Source organism: Pan paniscus, chromosome 6 (genome assembly GCF_029289425.2).
Source record: "Pan paniscus chromosome 6, NHGRI_mPanPan1-v2.0_pri, whole genome shotgun sequence".
Taxonomy (NCBI): Eukaryota; Metazoa; Chordata; class Mammalia; order Primates; family Hominidae; genus Pan; species Pan paniscus.
The window spans coordinates 140,275,674-140,300,972 of record NC_073255.2 but is presented as its reverse complement, the minus strand read 5'-3'; the positions used below and the strand labels follow the sequence as shown (position 1 = coordinate 140,300,972).

The 25,299-nt window shown below is 39.6% G+C and overlaps 1 protein-coding gene across 1 annotated transcript in view; it reads left to right on the top strand.

Annotated features, from left to right (window-relative positions):
* Positions 1-25,299, top strand: part of SLC26A5 (solute carrier family 26 member 5) — a 78,086-nt gene that overhangs the window by 4,658 nt on the left and 48,129 nt on the right. Inside the window, exons 3-4 of the mRNA XM_034964701.4 lie at positions 20,033-20,237; positions 20,723-20,862. Coding sequence (XP_034820592.1) covers positions 20,086-20,237; positions 20,723-20,862 — 292 coding nt within the window. The 5' untranslated portion in view covers positions 20,033-20,085. The remainder of the gene's footprint in view (positions 1-20,032; positions 20,238-20,722; positions 20,863-25,299) is intronic.

The following is a 25,299-nucleotide window of genomic DNA, read 5'->3' as shown; positions in this document are numbered from 1 at the left end:
TGACTTGTTGAGGTGGGGAAGAAAGGTGTCAGCAGGGGATAAGCATGATCAACTTGATCGTAGCTGAAATGTGAACTTCAGTGTCCAAACTGAGATAAAAAATGATCCTCACACCTTCTCAAGTAGTTGAAGACTATTGAGTTACCAGAACTGGGAGAGGAGAAAAAGAGCACATTGTTTACCTTAATTATTTCTTGGGACCTAGTCATGTTGCCATTACATTGTAAATTCTGTAGATTTTCACACTTGGAAAATTCTTCTTAAATTTGGAGTTAGGACTTACTAAATTGTAATCCATGAAAGGTATTTGTTTACCCTACTCTTCTTTTAATCTCCTACTACCTTTCATTTCCCAAAATACCTAGAAGACAAAAAACAGTATGTATATGTGACTGTCAAATCGGTAAGACAGACATGAGTTGACCAAAAATGGAAAGGCATTAAGGAAGAAAAACTGACAAGGGTAAGAGGCACGTGGGTTACCAGGAGCTACACTTAATTTCTCTCTTTTCTTTCTCGATTAGTCTTATCTCTGCTATAAGCCTGTTCTCAAGCTTGCTAAAATGCAGGCAGATCACCATATCCCACCTGCTCCATGTTGACAAATGTGGGCTTATGGCCCTTGATTCCCTCATGTTCCCTGCAGCCTTCCATACACAGTGCATGCAGTGCTGTCTCCAGGGGTGAACTGGCAGCCTGGACACACTTGGTCTAATCCAGCATTGGCCAATCCCAGGGCCTGACTTAATTCTAAATCACAGCTTAGGTTGAAGCATTTTTTTTCCTGGAGTGGAAAGCTACTGGCAGTAAAGTTCTTTACCTCTATATCTCAGAGGAGTAGGCTTTACCTGATGTCAAAAATCCAATGCAGACCTACAAAACTAGCTCAGCCCCCACCTCTCCAGCCACCTAGAGCTGGTGGTACTCATTGCCAGTAAACAAACAAACAAAACAAAATTCTAGGATTGGAGTCATTTTATATGTTTATTGCTGATCGTTGTTCCCAAAGATTTAGTAGTATTGGGCACTTGCTGTTTGTTATTTCATAATTTATTCCTGACCTACTTCTTAAAATGAATTAAAGTAGGAAGAAATGTACCAGGAAAAGGTAGATTTGTCATAATTTCAACTCTAATGGAAACTTAATTATTACTAAACTCAATGGCCCATTTATGTGTTTATAAATAAAAATGTATCCTTCCATACATCTAGTTTCTTAAGATAATAAGAATAGTGTTGTGCTAGTCCTTAAGATTATTATTAGTTTGCTTTTTAAATCTTTACTTCCAAAAAGCATTACAATTTTGCAAAATAATTAGAAATGGTAAAAATTTCTTAGCCAGTGCCTGTTTATTGAACACTTTTAACAACAATCTCAAAGGTAACAAGGGTTTTCATTGCTTCCTTTCTTGCTTTATTATTTCCTTCCTTTCTTCCTAGAGTCATTCATTATCCAACAAATATCTAATGAGTTCCCCCTATGCCCCTGACTTCATGTAGCTTACATTCTTATGAAGAGGGGAAGGGAGACAGAAAATAAAGAAGTAAACCATCATGTAGGTTAGATAGTGTTAAGTGCTATGGATAAAAATACATCTAGAAAGAAGGTGGTAGAGGTGTTGTCTGTGAAATTTTTGAAAGAAGGTGGTCAGAAAAAGCTTCCCCTGAGAAAGTGATATTGAGCATAGACCGGAAGGTGGTGAAGGAGGAAGTTACGAGTCTATCTGGGAGTAGAGCATCCTGGCCAGTGCAAAGTCCCTGAGGCAGACAAGTGCTTGGCATGTTCATAAAACAGCAAGGAGGCCAACTGCAGTGGCTCACGTCTATCATCCGAGCACTTTTGGGAGGCCAAAGCAGGTGGATCGCTTGAGGCCAGGAGTCTGAGACCAGCCTGACCAACATGGTGAAATCCCATCTCTACTAAAAACACAAAAATTAGCTGGGCATGGTTGCGCATGCCTGTAATCCCAGCTGCTCGGTAGGCTGAGGTGCCAGAATCACTTGAACCTGGGAAGCAGATGTTGCAGCGAGCTGTGATCGCACCACTGCACTCCAGCCTGGGCAACAGAGTGAGACTCTGTCTCAAAACAAACAAACAAACAAACAACAACAACAACAGACAGCAAGGAAGTCCGTGTGACTGGAGCAGAGTGACAAGGTGGAAAGGCAAAGAAAATGACCACAGCAAGGAAAGGAGCAGTGGGCAAGAGTTTGAGAGGGTGCTAAAGATCACACAGGGCCCCTTTTCAGTGGGATACTTGTAAGGTGATGTGAAGATGGAGTTTCTTACTGTTTAGTTGAAACAGCAGCAGCCTGTGTTCTCTTTCTTCCTTGTTATACCTCCTGGATAGTCCCCCCAGCTTTCCTTTCCTCTCCAAATTAGCCTCTTCCAATTCCTCCCCTTGTGCTTCCTTTCCCCCAAGGCTGGCGCAGAGAGGGCTTCGGTTTCCCTTTCTCCTTGTTGCCCAGAAGATAAGTCTGCCCCTCCTGTTCTAAGAAATGTGCTGCTAGTTGCTAAAGAATAAAAACTGTCAGGTAGCACCCAAACCAATAGTCATGAAAGAAATCATAATAAACTTATGCAAAATGTATTCTTAGTTTATACTGCAGACCAGACACAAAGTGGTTGTGTTGCTGTTGAGCATAGTTGAACCTGTGTGTTTTGTTGGGTCTGCACATTGTTTCATGAAAATGTGGATTGGTTTCCAACATTTAAAAATTGAGAAATTTTTTATTAAAATGTATTTTCAAGTTTTTCTTCCAAATTCATGTTCCTGATGAAGTTCTAGAATAGGCAAAACTGATCTATGGTGATAGAAATCAGAACTATAGTTGCCAACACATCAGAGATTGACTGGGTAGGGACAGAAGGGAAATTTCTAGATAATGAAAGATTCTATTTCTAGTAGTCTGAAATGCACAGTAAACTCATTAAACCATATACTGATCTGTATAGTTCACTATGTGTGCATGAAATCTCAATATAGCTGGGCACGGTGGCTCACACTTGTAATCCCAGCACTTTGGGAGGCTGAGGTGGGTGGATCGCTTGAAGTCAGGAGTTCAAGACCAGCCAGGCCAACATGGTGAAACCCTGTCTCTACTAAAATTATGAAAATTAGCTGGGTGTGGTGGCACATGCCTGTAATCCCAGCTACTTGGGAGGCTGAGGGAGGAGAATTGCTTGAACCTGGGAGGCAGAGGTTGCGGTGAGTCGAGAGTGAGACTCCATCTCAAAAAAAAAAAAAAAAAAAAAATCTCAATATAAAGAAAATTTTTTAAAATTATGACTAATATTTTAACTGACAAATTATAATTTTATATATTTATGGGTACAATGTGATGTTTTGATATGTGTATACAATGGAGAATTATTAAATCAAGCTAACATATCCACCAACCTGCTTACTTACCTGGTTTTTATAATTTGAAATTTACTCTTAGTTTTTTTTAAATATACAGTTGACCCTTTGTATCCACAGGTTCTGCAGATAGAGAGGGCCAACTAGGGACTTGAACATCTGTGGATTTTGATATCCTTGTGGGGTCCTGGCACCACTCTCCTGTGGATATAGAGGGCTGAAGTCACGGTTATGATTTCCATCACCATAGATTAGTTTTGCCTATTCTAGAACTTCATATAGAACATGAGTTTGGAAGGAGAACTTGAAACTACATTTTAATAAAAACTTTCTCAATTTTTAAATGTTGGAAACCAATGCAGATTTTCATGAAGCAATGTGCAGACCCAACAAAACACACAGTCCTCCTGCTGTGCAATCGCTCTCAAAACCTATTCTTGTCTATCTTAAACTCTGTACCCTTCAGTCAACAATTCCCCATTCCTTCCCTCCCACCCATGACCTAGCCTCTGGTCAACACCATTGTACTCTCTATTTCTGTGAGTTTTTTAGATTCCACATGTAAGTGAGATGATGTGGTATTTGTCTTTCTGTACCTGGCTTTTTTCACATAGCATCATATCCTCCAGATTCATCCATAGTATCACAAATGACATGATTTCTTTCTTTTTTAAGGCTGAATCATATTACACTGTGTCTATGTACCACATTTTCTTTATTCATTCATCCATCAATGAACACTTAAATTGGTTCCATGTCTTAGCTATTGTGAATAATGCTGTAATAAACATGGGAATGCAGGTATCCCTTTGACATACTGATTTCAACTCCTTTGGATATATACCCAGAAGTGGGATTATTGGATCATATGGTAGTTCTATTTTCAGTTTTCTGAGGAACTGTCATAGCATTTTCCATAATGGTTGTACTAATATACACTCCCACCAACAATGTGTAAGAGTTCTGTTTTCTCTGCATGCTCACCAACACTTGTTATCATTCATCTTTTTGATGAAGGCCATTCTAACAGGTGACGTTATGTATCATTGTGTTTTTAAAGTGCATTTCCCTAAATATTGGTAATGCTGGACATTTTTTCATGTACCTCTTGGCCACTTCTGCGTCTTTTGAGAAATATCTATTCTGGTCCTTTGCCCATTTTTTAATTGTGTTATTTGTTTTCTTGCTATCGGGTTGTTTGAGTTCCTTATATATTTTAGATATTAAGCACTTGTCAGATGTGTGGTTTGCAAATACTTACTCCCATTCTGCGGGTTGTCTCCTCATTTTGTTGTTTCCTTTGCTGTGCAGAGCCTTAGTTTGATGCCATCCCATTTGTCTGTTTTTGCTTTTGTTGTCTGTGACTTTGGAGCCATATCCAGAAAATCATTGCCTAGACCAGCATCATGGAGTTTTCCCCCATTTTCTTTTAGTAGATTTACAGTTTTAGGTCTCAACTTTTAAGTCTTTAATCCATTTTGAGTTGGTTTTTGCATATAGTATGAGAAAAGGATCCAATTTCATTCTTCTGCATGTGGATAGCCAGTTTTCCCAGCACCGTTTATTGAAGAGACTGTCTAAAGAAAAGTTTTAAATGGAAGCCCTACCCAACATTCAGCAATACCTGGATAGTAGCTGACCACTTTGGGCTTGGCACATGCTTTCTAGATTGGCTTAGACACCTTGTCCACTTCTGTCATTTTCATTAACTACCTGGCTCCTTGTATTGGTATTGGTGGTATTGGTTTATGATTCATTCAGTAGATGCTTAGCAGTTTGGGTTTCAACTATCAGTGGGGAGCAAATCTGAAGGGACCTGATACGTTTAATAGGTAGTTTAGAAAATAGTACCTGCCTCTTAGGGTTGTATGTGAAGCATGTAACAAAATCATAAGCCTGATTTTGTTAAATCAGTCCAGAAACTCGCCTATTCCCCTTTCACTTAATGCTGGTCTCAAATCTCAGGATTCTCAGGGGTCTCTGGACCTAACTTGCGCTTTCGTCTCAAATGCCAAGGGTCTCCTGAATTTGCCCACTTCTTTCCTGAGACGATAGCAGAAAATATCTTAACTATTACTCCTATTATCAACACTTAACACTTAGGCTTATAATGTGTGTTGCTAAAATAATAGTGCCTACTATGGAAATTTTAGAAAATACAGATAAGCAAAAAAAAATTAAATTACGCATAATTCTACCATCAAACATAACCTCTGTTTACCATGTTATGGTAAACTTTCAAAACTTTCTCCATACACCTATATATTTTATATTAAAATGTGTTTTATAAATTTTAGCGTACAAATGCCCAGTTTACAAAATGGTCAGTAATAACAAGTCAAATGTTAAAGATGACAGGCCAAGCATAAGTACTTGCTTACTCCCTATCCTATAACTCCATTAAAATGACCGTAAAAGATACAAAGGGGAAAGAACTCTGAAGATAATGGGATATGAAAATGCTTGGAAGCAAATTACTGATTAAACAGAACCAAGAATTGGTACAAAAAGGACCACCCTCGGAGTGTAAGTGATCCCCTAGAAAGAACCCCCTGTATGGAGTTAGCAGCAATGGAGAGCATGCATGAGCAACGAGATTAATGGAAAGTCTTCATGGACTAGTTATAGTGAAGTAGGGCTTTTCTAGAGTATTGGCACCATAGAGTAAATCTTTTCTCTTTCTGGCATTTAGAAAGAGGGTGGGCCCTGGCTAGAAGGCTAGCTCTTGCCTCTTCACCCCAAAGTATAACTAGCTATCAACAAAGCCCACTCCGGTACACAAAGGCTGTTAATGTTCATTTCGTTCAGGGAAGAGTCCTATCCCGGAGACACTTATATACATGACAGTGGAAGAAAGTGGCACAAATCAACCAGAAAAACAAACGAAATCCTTAATTTATAAAGAAATTATATAACCAAGAATAACCTGACATATGAAGAAGCATGAAAAAGAAACATCAAGATAAACAATTACTATTGCCAGAGGAGAGATCATTCAGGGAAAAGAAAATCACCTTTTTTAAAAAATATGAGCACTCTTAGCATGATTAGAGTTGTTGTTTCCATACAACAAAAGCATGATGTTATTCAGAAAGAGCAATCAGAAAATAAAAAAGATGTTGAACATTTTTTTAAATAACTAAAATAAAAATAATTTACTAGAAGGCTAATAATGGAAATTCTTCCTGGTCCAAGTCCAGTGGTGTTTACAACTAATTGATCACAACCAGTTACTGATTTCTTTGTTCCTTCATTTCCACTGCTTCACTTGACTAGCCTAAATAATAATAATAATAACAATAATGATTTTTAAATCTCCTGGAATGGGCCGGGTGCAGTGGCTCACGCCTGTAATCCCATCACTTTGGGAGGCTGAGGTGGGCAGATCACGAGGTCAGGAGTTCAAGACTAGCCTGGCCAAAATGGTGAAACCCCGTCTTTACTAAAAATACAAAAATTAGCTGGGCGTGGTGGCGCACTCCTGTACTCCCAGCTACTCAGAAGGCTGAGGCAGGAGAATCACTTGAACCCAGGAGGCAGAGGTTGCAGTGAGCCGAGGTCGCGCCACTGCACTCCAGTCTGGGCAATAGAGCGAGACTTTGTCTCAAAAAATAAATAAAAATAATAAATCTCTTGGAATGCACAACCAAATTTTGAAGAAAGAAAGAATATGCTAGAAAAGAGGAGAGACAGAAGCAATCCAGTAAGAAAATCTTTGTTTTCTGAGATAGAAAACAAAGAAAATAAAAGGTAAGAAATTGACAATTAAATGCTAGGAAAAAAGTTCCTGTAGTTGAGGAAAAGTGTGAGGTTAAAAGGCCCATCAAGTGAATGAAAAAACATGCAGAGATACAATTGTTACAAAATTTCCAAGTCAAGAATACACAGAGATTCCTAAAACTTTCTGAAAGGAAAAATAAAGTCGTTTAAGATTGACATAAGGCTTCTCATGAGGAAACTGGATTTTAATAGAGCAATGGCTTTAAATTTGTAAGGAAAAATGATTTTGAACTTAGAATCATATTGTCAGTAACTTATCAAGTGTGAGGGTTAAATGAAGACATTTTCAGACATTCAAAGACTCAGGCCGTTTACTTCTGAGTACCTTTTCTAAAGCAGTTGCCTGAGGATGCGCTCCAGCAAAATGAGGGTATAAAGCAAGGAGGAGGAAGCTGTGGAATTAGAAAGAGTGGAGCTAATCCACAATTGCAATGAAATAAACTGTAGGTTGACAGATGTTCACCAGGCTTAGAAAAAATTAATACAGGCCAGGTGCAGTGGCTCACGCCTGTAATCCCAGCACTTTGGGAGGCCGAGATGGGCAGATCATGAGGTCAGGAGATCGAGACCATCCTGGCTGACACGGTGAAACCCTGTCTCTACTAAAAATACAAAAATTAACCAGGTGTGGTGGCGGGCACCTGTAGTCCCAGCTACTCAGGAGGCTGAGGCAGGAGAATGGCATGAACCCAGGAGACGGAGCTTTCAGTGAGCCAAGATCGCATCACTGCACACCAGCCTGGGTGACAGAGTGAGAATCTGTCTCAAAAAAAAAAAAAAAGAAAGAAAGAAAAAATTAATACAAATTAGGGCAGATAGTGAGCTCAAGAAGAATGACTTTAAGAAGAATTAAGTACATTTCCTTTTATAGGTAGAAGTAGCAGTGAACAATATTCACATAGTTATAGAAATAATGGAAATTCTTCCTGGTCCAAGTGCAGTGGTATTTACAACTAATTTATCACAACCAGTTACTGATTTCTTTGTTCCTTCTACATTCCCACTGCTTCACTTGACTAGCCTAAAAAAATGATGATGCTGATGATGATGGGACTTCTAGCAACATAGAGGGCGAAGCTGACTCATTCAGATCTCCCTCCAGGACAAACACACAAAAATGAAGGATAAAACATAACAAATGTTCAAATAACCTTGAAATAAAGACTGTCAGAAGAATGCAGAGAAAAATGTTTAAAAAAGAACAATAATAATAAGAAATCCTACATGCAGCCCAAGCCATAGGAATTTTTCTGTGGAATATAGACCCTAGAGTGTTGAATGATGAAGTTGTATCATTCAAACCTGGAAAGAAAATTTGGCTTCAGGCCCACAGGAGACCAGGACCATGGAATTGAAACACTGGATAAGCCTGGAGCTCTAAAGACCTGTCTAGTCCATTAGTAGAGTATTAGGCAAACTCTAACCACTACTTAGGGAAACAAGGAAGTCTTGCAGGCCTTGAGTGAAAGTTAAAAAAAGAAAGTCACCCTTGAACAATCAAAACCCTGGGCCTGTGCCTCATTCAGAAATTAGGTTCAAAATTATACTTCCTCTGTGGTTCAGAAGCCTCAAACCATATTAAACAAACACCAACAGTAGTGAAAAGGTCCAGGACCCACTAAAACCACCAGAACCCTAGAAGAGTAGACATGAAAGTGTCTAAAAACACATCACGACTTAAGTGTACATGGAACATCCACAGAACCACTCCTCCCCTTCCATAATTAAATATGACTCAGAATTTTAAAAACCTACAAATCACTGCAAGGGAGTGTCAGCAAACAGAACAAGCAGAAGAATCAGATCCCCAAGAATTTAAAACAATGGAAATAGATGAACAAGATCACAAGTGTGTTAAAAATTATTGAAAGAATAAAGAGAATTGAAAACAAAAGGGAAAATGGAACACTATGAAATTAGAACAAGCTGATTTCAAAAAGTATAGAAATGAAAAATATAGGCTTTAAATATTTTTTAAAAATTAATGTCCTACTTAATGTATTAGAGCCAAAAGTAGATTATTAAACTGGAAGCTAAATCTGAGAAGACTATCTGTAATCAACCCAATGAGATAAAAAGCTGTAAAATGTAAGAGGTTAAAGCACACAATGACACGAGAAGCTCCAACAAATGTCGAATAGAAATTCCAGAAGGAAAGAGAAAAGGGAGAATAAATCAGTATATATTGGTTTTATAGGTAAAGAAATTAAAAATAGTAATATAATTTAGCAAAAATAGAAGTGAGTAAGGAGACTAAAATGTTAATATTTCGGCTGGGTGTAGTGGCTCATGCCTGTAATCCCAGCACTTTGGAAGGCCAAAGTGGGTGGATCACTTGAGCTCAGGAGTTTGAGACCAGCCTAGGCAACATGGTGATTCCCCATTTCTACAAAAAATACAAAAATTAGATGGGTGTGGTGGCATGCACCTGTAGTGTTAGCTACTCAAGAGGTCGAGACACGACAATCTATTGAACCCAGGAAGTGGAAGTTGCAGTGAACCGAGCTCATGCCACTGCACTCCAGCCTGGGTGACAGAGCCAGACCCTGTCTCAAAAAAGTTAGTTTTTCATGGTAAGCATTCGTGAATAATGTCTAAACTTGATAAGTAAAAAAAAAAAAAAAGCCATATAATTTTATTACTTAGAGCAGTAGTTCTCGATTCCAGAAAAGATTGGGAAGTGTATCCTGTGGATGGAGAATGCTACTAGCATTTAATGTCAAGAAGAGAGATGCTAAATGCACAGAACTATCCCATACAAATCCCACCTGAAATACCAGTTTCCTTTTCTGAGAATTTCTGATTTAGAGTTAATAATAAACTCACCAGAAGAATTAATATCAAAAGTGATTTTAAGAAAATGGTGGCTGGCTGCAGTGGCTCACACCTGTAATCCCAGCACTTTGGGAAGCCAAGGTGGGAGGATCACTTGAGCCCATGAGTTCAAGATCGGCCTGGGCACCATAATGAGACCCTTTCTCTATGAAGAAAATTTTAAAAATTAGCCAGCTGTGGTGGCACATGCCTGTGATCCCAGTTACTCAAGAGGCTGAGGCAAGAGAACAGCTCGAGTGCAGGAGGTTGAGGCTGCAGTGAGCCATGATCACACCACTGCACTCCAGCCTGGGTGACAGAGTGACACCTGTCTCAGAAAGAAAGAAAAAAAAAAGAAAGAAAATGGCTGCTTCAGGAAATAGAACTAGAGTTGGGGAGAATGGGATGGAAAACTATTGCTTTTCATTATTAGTTCTTTCATAATACTTGCAATTTTATCATGTGTATATTATGTTGGAAAAAGAAATGACTAGTCAACCAGTAGCTTATTCTTTCATTTTTGCTTAGAGAACTTTTTTCTATTAAAGTATCTGTCATTCAAACCTAAGCACCACTTTGAATTACTGAGCTTTTTACCTCAAAGAAAATTCTAAAGGCATATCTTGTGAGCGTTAAAGATCTTTCAAACGTTTCTGGCTGGAAAATAAATCTTGCTATTTATTAATTTAGGGAGTCACAGCAAATTAGTGCTGGAAGGGATTCAACTTATTTAGTGTTATGGAATAATTTATCCGTGGTAGAGTGATTTTGAGCAGTAGCTCTGTATAGGACAAAGGAGGACTGGGGTATGGTCAAATAACAAGAGCCCATGGTTGCAAATTGGAACCTGCATCCTGCCTTTCATGGACTTTAAAGATCTGATCCTACTTGACCTCTCCAGTTTTATTTCCTGTAACCACCCAAAGCACGATTTCTACCAGTACCTTTGGTATTCCATGAACATGTCTTATTAGTGTTTACCTTTTCACATCTCTGTGCAAAATCACGTGCCTGCCTTTTTGCCTTCTATCCATCATTTGAGAGCCACTTCAAATCCAGTATCCTCTCCAAAGCCATCCTCTGGAACAGCAGGCAGAAGCCAGGACCTTGGTCACCCTACTTAGATCAAGTAACTCGCCAGATGTCCCACCATAGTGGCAGAACCAGGACTTGAATTGAGGTCTATGTCATTCCATAACCTGTACTCCCAGCTGCCATTAACAGATAAGGAAATTAGGGTACAGAAAGCTTGTATATCTTGCAAAAAAAACATGAAGCTCTAAAGTGCCAGTTCTGGCTGGGCGCGTTGGCTCACGCCTGTAATCCCAGCACTTTGGGAGGCCGAGGTGGGCAGCTCACCTGAGGTCAGGAGTTTGAGACTAGCCTGGCCAGCATGGTAAAACTCCATCTCTACTAAAAATAAAAAAAATTAGCCAGGTATGGTGGCGTGTGCCTGTAGTTCCAGCTACTTGGGAGGCTGAGGCAGGAGAATTGCTTGAACCCAGGAGGCAGAGGTGGCAGTGAGCCGAGATCACACCATTGCACTTTAGGGTGGGTTACAAGAATGAAACTCTATTTCAAAAAAAAAAAAAGTGCCATATCCAGCCTTCAAACACAGTCCTGAACCCTAGGCTCTGCATGTGGTATTGCCTCTACGGATATTAACGTGTAAGAGTCCTTTGGCAGAGGAGTTTAAGGGGAGTGGATAAGTATTGTTTTTGCCTCTGAAAGTAATGGCAAAAACCACAATCACTTTTGCACCAACCTAATATAAAAGAAGAGGGAAAGGATGGGCACAGCACAAGACTACATGCTATGGCAGCCTTGGCCCCTGCCACTCACTCAAGATCATTCAGCCAACAAATGTCTGGTAGCCAGCTGCATGCCAGGCTGTGCACTTGATGCTCAGAAATAACAGTCCTGCCCTCATCGAGCTTACAGTCTACATTCAAAACCAGCTTGCATAGGTCTTAGGGCCTTTTGCTCTTTCTACATATTGAGCCACTATAATTAATCAATGATAGTTAATAAGGGAAAACAGATAGATAATATATTCTGGTTTTTGCTAACAGTCCAAAAAGTAATAAGAATAGAAAACAGCTTTTTCAAATTCCTTTTAGGAAAGGCTGATAAAGCCATAAGTGAAAATATGTTTTTTTCTGGGTTCTAATTCATGAGACTTTTGCTATTTGCTGTGTACATTATAGAAAAGTTCACATCCTGTTGCTCAGGGCAATGTTGAAAAAATTCATAGTAAAATTTATTTTTGTTGTTTATATTGAGGCCCATAGAGAAGTCATGTGAAAGATATAGTAAGCTTGGGCGTGTGCTTGCATATTTGAGATTAAAAGGTTAATATATGCATTATTAAAGTTATAAATGTGTAAATTATTTTGAGTAGATGGATGAATGCCCTTACTCACTCTTTTCTGATAACTCTGGTTCACAGAGAAAAATACGATTTCAAAACTTAAAGAAAAGCATTACTTTACTGATGATGGCTCTTAGTTTCAGACAACTGAATCCATTCTAGCTAGTTTAAGCACCAAGAGATTTAATTGGCATTTTGAAACTTGCCAGATACTGTTCCCAGAATGTTGTCACTGGAAACATTTAAAGATAAGGAAACATAGAAGCAGAGAATAGTATAGTTATTTCCAGGGACTGGGAGGAGAGAAAAATGGGGAGAAATTAATCAAAGAAAACCAAGTTAAAATATGCAAGATGAAGAAATCCTAGAGATCTACGGTACAGCATAGTACCTGTAGTTAACCACCCACTGCTGTCCACTTAAAAATGCACTAACAGGCCGGGCACAGGGGTTTACACCTGTAATCCCAGTACTTTGGGAGACAAAGGCAGATGGATCACTTGAGGTCAAGAGTTCAAGACCAGCCTTGCCAACATGGTGAAACCCCATCTCTAGTAAAAATATTATACAAAAATTAGCCAGGCGTAGTGGCACACACCTGTAGTCCCAGCTACTGAGGAGACGGAGGCAGAAGAATCACTTGAACCTGGGAGGTGGAGGTTGCAGTAAGCCAAGATGGTGCCACTGCACTACAGCCTGGGCAACAAGAGCAAGTCTCTGTTTCAAAAAAAAAAAAAAAAAGTACTGGCAGGGTAGATCTTGTGTTCTTATCACAAAATAATAATAAATTAAGAGCAAAAGCAAACTTTTGGAGGTGATGGATATATTTATGGCATAGATTCCTCCAAATTTATCAACTTGTATACACTAAGTATATACAGCTTTTTGTATGTCAGTCATATCTCAATAAAGTGGTTTAAAAGTTAATAAAGATGAGGAAACTAAGACTCAGGCAAATTATTTTTATATGTTCATTCAGCAAGCATTTTTTAGCCCTAAGTGCCAATCACTGTACAGAAATTAGTATTGCGTTTCTCCTTTCATGAGGCTCACAATCTATTTTCCCAATAGGTTGTGCATCAGTCTCACTCCATGAGCTTTAAAAAAATACAGATTCTAGAATTATTAAATTAGAATCTCTAGAGGGGGCCAGGCATAGTGGCTCATGCCTGTAATCCCAGCACTTTGGGAGGCTAAGGTGGGCAGATCACCTGAGGTCAAGAGTTGGAGACCAGCCTGGCCAATATGGTGAAACCCCATCTCTACTAAAAATACAGAAATTACCTGGCCATGGTGGTGGATGCCTGTAATCCCAGCTACTTGGGAAGCTGAGGCAGGAGAATCGCTTGAACCCAGGAGGCATAGGTTGCAGTGAGCCAAGATCGCACCGCTGCACTCCAGCCTGGGCGACAGAGTGAGACTCCATCTCAAAAGAAAAAAAAAAAAAAGGAATCTCTAGAAGGCCTGGAAATTGTGGTTTTAATCTCCTCAGGTGATTGTGACATGCCAGCAAGGCATTGAAAACCCTGGTGTAGTTGACCCTGCCATAACAATGTAGAACAACTGAGACACTTAAGGTACAGAACCAGGGCTCTACCCTGATCATGACCTCCAATTCAGAGCATCTACCACAAAACCACAGTGAATCTTCATTATTGGCATGCAGCTGACTTTGGCTCTTAGTCTGAAGTTTAAAATGTTGTTACCATTTTGTTATTTCTTATTTATAAATATTTATCATGGCAATATTTTATAAGTATCAGAGATGCCGTTTAAAGACTACTTTGAATAGGAGGCAGGGTTTGTGTTTTGCAAATATTTTTGGATAAGCCTCTTACCCCCAAGTGAGTGTAGATGGATCCATTTTCTCATCTACAAAGTGAGGGAGTTATGATAAATTTAGATTTTAAAATCTATGATGAGGCCAGGCACAGTGGTTCACACCCATAATTCCAGCACTTTGGGAGGCCAAGGTGGGCAAATCACCTGAGGGTCAAGAGTTTGAGAACAGCCTGGCCAACAAGGGGAAACCTCAATCTCTACCAAAAAAATACAAAAAGTAGTTGGGCGTGGTGGCGCACACCTGTAATCCCAGCTACTCGGGAGGCTGAGGCAGGAAAATCGCTTGAACCCAGGAGGCAGAGGTTGCAGTGAGCCAAGATCACGCCACTGCACTCCAGCCTAGGCAACAGAGTGAGACTGTGTCTCAAAAAAAAAAAAAAAATCTATGATGAAAAATGTTCTAAGTTACCTTCAAATTCCTCCCTTCCTGCCGGTGGCGAAATGGACCTTGAGGCTCTAGGTCAATTTGCTTTGCTGTCATTAGTATTTTGTGTTTGAGGACCTGCCAGAAGACGTGTCCCTTTAGGTGATCTTAGTGACTTTTCTCATGTAAGGATTTGTGTACTTTTACAATTTGGTGATCTATAATTTCAATCAGCACACTGGAAGCTCATTATCTGTCATGTAAGAGTCTGGTTATTTGATCTCCTAGTGTTGGTTCCTTGGTTACTTTGCCTCTCTGCCTCTGATAAGATGGTTATTGATAGCCTTCGAGGCTTTAATTATTTAATCATTGTTGATGCAAATAAAAAGTCCCCCGAAAGGACAGCCTTTCATTACAACATCTTCTCCTTTCCTTTCCCAGTTGAAATGTCCTTGAACTACCAACCAGCTATCTCTAAAAGGACATAGATTATAGCCAGGGTGCCAGTATCTCAAAAATATTTGAGAATCGTCTCCTCTCTGTGTCTCTTCCTAACCTACAGAGAGTTAAGGTTGCCAGATTTAGCAAAGAAAAATACAAGATACCCAGTTAAAGTTGAGACAAAGAATACTTTTTAATATAATTATATCCCATGCAATATTTGAGACATACTAAAAGATTATTTCTTGATTATCTAATATGCAAATTTAACTGAGCCTTCTATATTTTCTCTGGCAACCCTACAGATAGTGCATATCTTAATGCTTTAGAAAATCCATCTTATGTTTTGAGATCTAAATTTGTTTGAGATTTGCTCCTAATTGAAACCCACAATGAAATGGTTGTGACAGTTAAGACTGCATTTGCCTGAAGTATAGTGGATGTTGCACTGCCCACCTCCACACAACTCTCTTTTGTTGTGAGAATATAAGCATAGAAACAAGACTTTGCTTGAGAAACCTAAGCTAAATAGTACTCTTTCGTAATTTGTATTAAATATTTTGCAGACACACATAAGTAAAGATAGTGCTATAATGCATTGCACAGAATTTATTTACACCCTATTTAGTTTTTCTCTTTTTGTTTGGGTGCTGGGTACATGGATGGGTGGGTGAGGGTGTTTGTTTTGCCATCTCCTTTGTCAGTGGTTTTGAGCCTTAGCTGTACAATAGAATCACCTGAGAGCTTCTTAAGCTCTCAATCCCTGTCTGCTTTGCAGACCAATTAAATCAGAATCCCTGGAAATAGACTCAGGCATCAGTATTTAAAGCTGCCCAGGTGACTCCAATGTGCAGCCATGGCTGAGAACCAATGCCCTAAATGAAAATGGCAAATTTGAAAAAGCTATTTTTACTACTAAATTATGACCTTATATTTTAATTCTCTTCAAAACTGATTTCATGTACTTTTCAGTAAGCATCTTATGGCAATTACATTTATTATTTTGTATTATACTATATATGATGTATAATATAAAGTTTACTTTAAAAAATGATCTTATGAGGCTTTAATCTTGTCACTGATTCAGTATTAATTTCTTCAACATCTATAATTGGTTTTCATTTTCAAATATTTCTTTGTGATTTTTCTTATGTATTTCTCTCTCTCTCAGATTCTAAGCCAGTGGTTCTCAACTTGAACTGCTCATTAAAATCATCTTAGGATGCTATAAAGAAATGCCCAAGCCTGCCTCCTGGAGGCTGTGCTCTAGTTGGTCAGGTGTGGAGCCTAAGCATTAGTGTTTTATAAAAGTACCTAAGGAAGTTCTAGGTTTAGCCAGAGTTGAAAGCCAGTGTTTTCAATATGTCAAGTACCTATCTAGCTGATCAACTGCATGTCCTGAGGAACTTTTAATACATAAATATAATTGCTCTGCTTAATGAAATAGAAGGAATTTTGAGGTTCTGGGAGAAGGAGAAATAAGGGAGTGGTAAGTGACCACCCTCTTGTCTTTATACTCTCAGATTCACGGGTGTCACGAGGAATTCCTGATGTTGGGGATAGCCAAAGGACTCTTAAGACTAAAGATAAAGATACCTAGTGTTTTAAGTGTTTTCTCTGCTATGCTTCAGTGTAAACCATTCTGTTGCCCTGAAATCTCCAGAGAAGGTTGCCACATACATGGGTAAGAGACACACGCTTACATCCACAAGTAGTGAATACCCATTGTTTAGGCCTCACCCAATGGAAATCCTAACTGGGTAGGTTCAGGTTAAGGCCCTGAATCCAGTAATTCAAGCCCTCCCCAGACCGTTGTGGTGATTGGCCACATTTTGTTACCACTGCCTTGTAGGTGATAAAACATCCCTAGACTTGATCATCATAATTCACCTGATTGACAGCTGAGCAAACTCCTGTGGGGTAACAGGAAAATCAATGGTAAAACTGAGTTTCTGCAACAGGAGAAAAACTAGAGTCTGATTCTTATTAGACCTTCCTCAGGTCTACCTGTTCCTTTTCTCTTCAAGGGGCCATATGTAGGAAGAAATTACCTTTCTGAACTAGGACAAAAGACTAAGAAGATGATGTCTACAAAAAATAATAAAAGTTCAAAGCAGACATAATCTATAAGATGAAAGACAGAGAGGAAGCATGGCATGCATTATCAATAATCATAACATACCCATTCGAAGATTTCATTCACCTCCCAGTTACTGAGCACCTGCTAAGATACAAGTACTGAGCTAGGTCCTGGGAATTCAGAGTATGATATTGTCTCAAGGAATTTACAGTCTAGAAGAGGAGATCAATGATTCTATTAGAATAGAAGAATGGAAGTGTACACCAAGTAACATGCATAGGCCCATTTCATAAAGGATTATAAGTGAGGGGAGACCTCACAGAGAAGCAGAAGACAGAACAAGGGTTTGGAAGATAGAATGATTAGGCTGCGGGGAAAATGGAAGGAGTGAAGGGAAAGAAACAACATCTCTTATTAGAATGAATTGAAACTCTGGATGGGCACAGAGGCTTAAAGCAGCATGGTATGTTGCCTGGATTACAAATGGTTTTATAATGCTGTCATGTAATGATCTGGAGGAGTTAGGGTAGGTGGAAGCCAGTGGTAGGGTTTGTGATGTGTCAAACTCCACTCATACATCAGCCCAGTCATTCTTGTATTTTGATGAGTTCCTAGAGTGGCCCTAAAGAGCTAGATGAGAGGTGGCCAACCCACCTTACTAGTCTGAAACAAAAAACATATCATCTTTATTTCTCAGGTTCTGCTGCAAAATTCTTTCTCCAGATTTACCATTTCTTAGTTCATATGAGCTGCTATAACAAAATACCACAGACAGAAATTTATAAACAATAGAAATTTATTTCTCACAGTTCTGGAGGCTGGGAGGTCCAAGAACAACGCACCAGCTGGTAAGGGCCAGGTGTCTCTGCTTCCAAGATGGTGTCTTATTGTATCATCCTCTAGAGAGGAGGAACACTGTATCCTCACATGGCGGAAGGGACAGAAGGGATGAAAGGGGGTGAACTCCCTCTGTTAAGTCTTTTTATAACTTAATCCCATTTGTGAGTGCTCCAGAGCCCACATGATCAATCACTTCCTAAGGACCACACCTCGTAATATTCTTGTATTGGGGGTTAAGTTTCAACTTGAATTTTGAAAGAGACAAAAACAGTCAAACCATAACATTTTAATATCATCCTTGGTGGTACTTGGTTGCATTTGCTGCCAGAATTTCTTTTTATTACAGGCTCTTGAATTTTCAACCTCTTTGGACATAGGTATTTATTTTGCACACTATTTTGTGGTAGATCATACACAACCCTGATTTCAATTTGTTTTGTTTCATTTGAGACAGAGTTTCACTCTTGTCGCCCAGGCTGGAGTACAATGGCGCGATCTCAGCTCACTGCAACCTCTGCCTCCTAGGTTCAAGTGATTTTCCTGTCTCAGCCTCCCAAGTATCTGGGATTACAGGTGTGCACCACCACTCCCAGCTAATTTTTTTTTTTTTTAGTAGAGGCAGGTTTTCTCCATGTTGGCCAGGTTGGTTTCGAACTCCTGACCTCAGGTGATCCACCCACCTTAGCCTCCCAAAGTGCTGGGATTACAGGTGTGAGCCACCATGCCTGGCCTTGATTTCAATTTGAATGTGATTTCATTTTGATGAAAACCTGAGTTTTCACTGTGAAGGAGTTGTATTGACCAACATTAGTAGCCCTCACAATTCCACAGTCACCACACAAGCACTTAACCATGCATTCATGTTAACCTCTGCCTGCTCTGCCATTAACTTCCTTCAGTTGGGAATACTGGCTTTAGTTGTTGTGCATTTAATATTTTATTATGAGGTATATAGTTCAAATGTACAGACAAGTACAATCATGTAACAAGCACCAGTTTACTTACTAAGCAGCATAATCAAATCTTCACATTTTGCTGTCTTTGTGCCAGTTCTTTTTTTTACAAATTAAAACATTGCAGATACAGTTAGTAGAAGCCCTCTACTATCCCTTCTTAGTCTCATTTCCCTCTCTCTAGAGGTAACACCATCCTGATCTCAGTATTGTTGTCATGAGTGGTTTTATACTTTTACTACAAATATATGTAATAACATATACTATTGTTTTATGTTTTTAAACTTTAAATAATTGAATCCTCTCAGTATTCAACTGTGCCTCACATTTTGTTGAAAATTGCCTCTGAGATTTATTGATGATGACACATAGATTTAGTGCATTTCTTTTAATTACTACATAGAATTAAATTTATGAATATACCAAAATGTATTTTTTACTGCATACAAGTACTTTTCACTGTTATAAGGCTGCAGAAAACATTCTTGTACACAACTCCATATGCACAAATATGTTGTATTTTTATTCTTTAATCATTCTTTTACTCATATAAGTAGTATCACTGTGTAGCAATGAAAAAAACTATCAGTCATTCGAATAATCAAAAACGTGACAATGTAATCAACTTCAAAACAATATTAGAATAATGTGCTGATGTTCTTAACTTACTGCCTTTCACAAAGGTCACCAGCAACTTCCCTCAAACAGACATGTAAGCCTAAACTCTGAACCATAGAATAATTTAAAGAGTAATCAACCATAAATATAGAATTGGAAATGAGGCTAATATAGCTTTAAGAAACATTGAGTCAATTTAAGGACTGATCGTACTCTTTTTTTCTGTTTCCTTGACATATAGCTGGTCAAAATTGACCTGATTTGCAATTCCTCTTATGTGGACCTAGAGGGAACTGACTAGTATTTAGCCATTGCACTTAATATGAGCTTTTGTTAAAAGTACACACATTAACCATTTATTACTCTGGGAGGGAATAAGTCACATTTTTTTAACTGATTTTGATTTCATTAATTACTGCCTCCTATATACAGATCAATACATTAGGTCCTCTGGGGAATCCAAAGAAAGCCTCAGAAGAACTTGGAACACCACAAAGAAGAGATGCTTAGGAAAATTCATCAGTAGGATTTTGGCAAGTAAAATGGAGTTTTTCTTTTTTCCCCTAGTGACACTCAGGAAATGCTTGTCTCCGGCTGTTAAGGAATAATTTCAGAGTACTATGGATCATGCTGAAGAAAATGAAATCCTTGCAGCAACCCAGAGGTACTATGTGGAAAGGCCTATCTTTAGTCATCCGGTCCTCCAGGAAAGACTGCACACAAAGGACAAAGTTCCTGATTCCATTGCGGATAAGCTGAAACAGGCATTCACGTACGTTGCCTTTTAACCTGTTTCTGTTATTGTATCATTCAGTTATGAGAGGCGCAAGGTCAAATGTGTAAAGAAAATCTGTTTGGTGAAGTGGAGAGAAAAATGAATGCTGAACCATCATGGTTTGCAAAGCTGTTCACGAGGTTCAGTCAGTGTTAGATATTTGCACACAGGCTTCATCATGAATTTCACCATATTTATTGAATTCTTACTATGCCTTTTTTCTGTGTAAATGTTAACATAACCAACACGCTTTCTAATTCTCCACCCACCTTCAAAATACCTTTTGTCTCCCAGGAATATTCCAGCCACTCTCTTTTTTTCCCCATCCCTGACTCCTACACTGTTTGGCAACATCTTGAATCACCAATTGGAAATTTTTCCAGATTGCTCCTGGGAATAAGGAAGGGAAGATGCTTTGGTTTGAATTCTACAGAGATGTTTCTCATTTATAACTTTATCTCTGTCTGTCTTTGCCCTTTCAGATGTACTCCTAAAAAAATAAGAAATATCATCTATATGTTCCTACCCATAACTAAATGGCTGCCAGCATACAAATTCAAGGAATATGTGTTGGGTGACTTGGTCTCAGGCATAAGCACAGGGGTGCTTCAGCTTCCTCAAGGTCAGTAGATCTTTCTTTCTTTCCCCCCTTGCTGTCCTCAAACAATTGCTTGACCTTCTGTTTATTTCATCATGATTGCAAATTCATAATTTTTATCATATCTTTCTAGTAACCTTTACCTATCTAAAGGTATTCTTCAGAAACATGTAATCCTTAAACCTGTAATCTCAGCACTTTGGAAGGCCAAGGTGGGAGGATCACTTGAGACTGGGAGTTGGAGACCAGCCTGGGCAACAAAGTGAGACACTGTCTCTACCAAAGAAAAAACAAACAAAAACAAAAAACATAGCTGGGCATGCCTGTAGTCTCAGCTACTCGACAGGCTGACATAGGAGGATCATTTGAGCCCTGAAGTTCAAGGCTGTAATGAGCTATGATCATACTACTTCACTCCAGCCTGGGAAACAGAGTGAGTCCCTGTCTCAAAAAAAAAAAAAAAAAAAGCTCCAGGGATATTAATAGTAGAAAATGGTGTTACTATTTTGCAGATCAGTACACTGCTTGGGCATTATCTTACCACTTGCTAAGTCAGTCACTCAAGAAACATTTTGTTGTTATGGTTGTTGTTAAGGTTTGTGGCTTCTGAGTCTATATTCTAATTACAAGGGACCATGATATGCTAAATTCCTGTAGTATATTGCAGCAACTCTGTGGTTTTATATGTGATATAAGAACTTAATATTCATTAACTTTTTCATTAATTTATTCATGTATTCTAAACAGTACATGTCTATTAGGCACCTATCTGGCTCACTGTCTTCATGGAGCTCACTAACCATCCAATCAAGGCATGAGATTGCTAAGCAGAAAAAAGCACATATAAAAATTTTAATTATAATGGTAAGCAAAATGAAGGAAAATATAAGGTATTGTGAAATAAAAATAGTGGATCTAGGGCCGCCTGTGGTGACTTACGCCTGTAATCCCAGCACTTTGGAAGGCTGAGGTGGGTGGATCACCTGAGGTCAGGAGTTCAAGATCAGCCTGGCCAACATGGTGAAACCCCATCTCTACAAAAAATATAAAAATTAGCCAGGCATGGTGGCATGTGCCTGTAGTCTCAGCTACTCAGGAGGCTGAGGCAGGATAATCACTTGAACCTGGGAGGTGGAGGTTGCGGTGAGCTGAGATCGTGCCACTGGACTCCAGCCTGGGCAACAGAGCAAGACCCTATTGGAAAAAAAAAATAGTGGATCCAGGAAATGAGGTTTGAGCTGAGACCTGACTCAGGTCAAGAATGAGAGAAAATGCATTTCAGGCAGAAGGAATAGCATGTGTGAAGGCACTGAGCAGGAAAAGAATTGGGTATGGTACAAAGAATGAATGGAAAAGCAGTGTTCTAGCAGTGTGAGGGAGCAGGGGGCAGTGGCAGGTGAGGTGGGCAGAGGTAGGCCTGCAGAGTCTTCTTAGGCCATTTTTGGGTTTCATTCAGAGTGCAGTGAAAAGCTATCAGCATTACTTTTTATTTAGGTTTTCTTTGTGCATAAGTCTTCTTGCACTGCTAACAAAGACATACCTGAGACTTGGTAATTTATAAAGAAAAAGAGGTTTAATAGACTCACAGTTCCATGTGGCTGGGGAGGCCTCACAATCATGGCAGAAGGCAAACAAGCAAAGTCACATCTTACATGGTGGCAGGCAAGAGAGAGCTTGTGTGGGGAACTGCCCTTCGTAAAATCATCAGATCTCGTGAGACATATTCACTATCATGAGGACAGCATGGGAAAGACCTGCCCCCATGATTCAATTACCTCCTATCAGGTCCCTCTCACAACACATGGGAATTATGGGAGCTACAATTCAAGATGAGATTTGGGTAGGGACACAGCCAAACCATATCACTTTGGAAGAGGTCACTGAAGACTGCTGTGGGGGGAATGGATTTGGGTAGTGGGAGGGGGACCAGAATGGGTGTGAGGAGACCAGGTAGAGGTGACAGCAGCTCATGGTAGGCAAAGGTGATAATGGCTTGAACAGCTGTAGGTCAGCTGGCCAAAAATCAATTCCCTTCTAGCCAGTTTCCAAAAAAATACCTTGTCAAAAAAAAAATCACTTCCCCTAATGATCAATTTGCTGAGTTTTTTATTTTCCAAGTGACTGATTTACCATATTTATTAAATCTATTATACAAAATCTTAAAGCAGATTTGGAACGGATTCCCACAATCATTTTGGTGCCATCACCCCTAGAACAGAGAAAGGGACAGATTCAAAGGCAGGGGCAAGGGCAGGGTGAGGAGCGGATAAGGGCCCAGTATCCGAAACAGGAAGCAGAAGTCAAACTGACATTCAGTCAAGCTGGACTGACGGAGCTGCAGGAATGACTGCTGACAACCACACAAGCTCACACTCAAAGAACTCCTCAGGATTCTGCCTAGTTGAATTCTCACAGTCATTCTGCAAACTTATTTTCAACCAGCTGACTTTCTTCCATCTTGAACTAGAATGGTGGCTGTAAGAATGGAAAGACTTTGGAAAGACATATGATATATTTTGTAGGTGAGATCAGCAGAACTGGCTGTTGGATTAATTTAGAAAGAAGGAGGAGGGTGTGTCAACAACAACTTTAAGGCAGCTGGGCTGATGGGTTGGATGTGTGGGGATGGTGAAGAGGAGGGATGGTCAAGAATGACTTCCAGGTTGCTGTTTCAACCACCTGAGGGATGGAGGTGCCAACTGCAGACATAATAAAGATGACAGGGCTGGGTGTGGTGGCTCACGCCTGTAATCCCAACACTGGAAGGCCAAGGCGGGTGGATAACCTGAGGTCAGGGGTTCAAGACTGACCAACATGGTGAAACCCATATCTACTAAAAATACAAAATAAGCCAGGCATAGTGGCACATGCCTGTAGTCCCAGCTACTCGGGAGGCTGAGGCAGGAGAATGGCTTGAACCTGGGAGACAGCGGTTGCAGTGAGCTGAGATCATGCCATTGCACTCCAGCCTGGGTGACAAGAGCAAAACTCCATCTCAAAAAATAAAAATAATAAAAAAGATGACAGGAATAGGATTGAAGAGTAAGTTTGATTATGTTAAATTTGAGATGCTTGTGAGATAGACAAGTAGATATTTCATGTTTGTATTTAATATATGGTGAGCCCAAAAGAGAGGGAGGGGCTAGAGATATCAACTGTGGAATCAGACCTATAGAAAGCATTTAAACCATGGCAATAGACCACGGCGCCTAGGGAGAGAATGTGGAATGAAAAAAGGGAGCTAAGATGAAGCTGTGTCCGACATTAAAGGCCAAATACAGAAGGAGAAACCAGCAGAAGAGATAGAAAAGTATCTGGAAAGGAAAACTAGGAGTGTATATTATTGCAGAAACAAGAAATTATTTTTTTTCTTTTCTTTTTTTTTTTTTTTTTTTTTGAGACAGAGTCTCGCTCTATTGGCAAGCTGGAGTGCAGTGGCATGATCTCGGCTCACTGCAACCTCCGCCTCCCGGATTCAAGCAATTCTCCTGCCTCAGCCTCCCGAGTAGCTGGGACTACAGGTGCGTGCCACAACACCCGGCTAATTTTTGTATTTTCAGTAGAGACGGGGTTTCACCATGTTGGCCAGGATGGTCTCAATCTCTTGACCTCGTGATCCACCCGCCTCGGCCTCCCAAAGTGCTGGAATTACAGGGGTGAGCCACTGTGCCCAGCCTAGGAAGAAATTATTTCAAATCAGGGAATAATTCAGTAGGTGGAACACTGCTGAGAGGCACAGATCATCCCACCATCAAATTTGCGTTGGAAAGGTATTTTTCTGTGCATTATTAATGAAGATAGATAAATATGAAAAACAAAATATAGCAAAGATAGAGATCTAAGAGAAAGTAAATACATTTGTTGTGATTGGTAAATAATTTAAATTACCAAAAAGATTTTGTGTTAAGCATGTCAGAGTGAAAGTATGCTCTTATCTCTAATTGTCTTAAAAATCCCTCGAAAATGACAATAAAAGAGGGGGAAATGGTATAAACTAGCAAGGAGGAAGAAAATGAGAGAGGAGACACAGTGGAACAGGAAAAAAATATATATGGCAAGCAGATGGACAAGGGGCAGCTGAATTATTAGAGTAGAGGAAGCTGAAATGTAGGTACGTACACTACAAAACACTGGGAAATTGGAGGCTCCTAGTATTGTGAAAGCTGGAAGTCAGGCAAAAGGCTAAAAGCAAGGGAACTGGTTCAAAGTCTTTGCAATCAGTAGCATCAATACACTCAGGCCCCCACATTTACACGATGCAGTGGATGGTAGGATAAAAATACCAAGAGATGTCAAGAAGGTTAACTAAAAGTCTGCACACTGAACTGTGAGCCAACAAAGGCTGTTCCCTTCTCTACTTTGTTTACTTCAAAGTGCCTGCAAAAAAACTTATAGCCCAAAGCAGATGGTGACCTATAAAAGACCTATAGTGACAAGTGGGGGTTCCCCAGTGAAGATGCT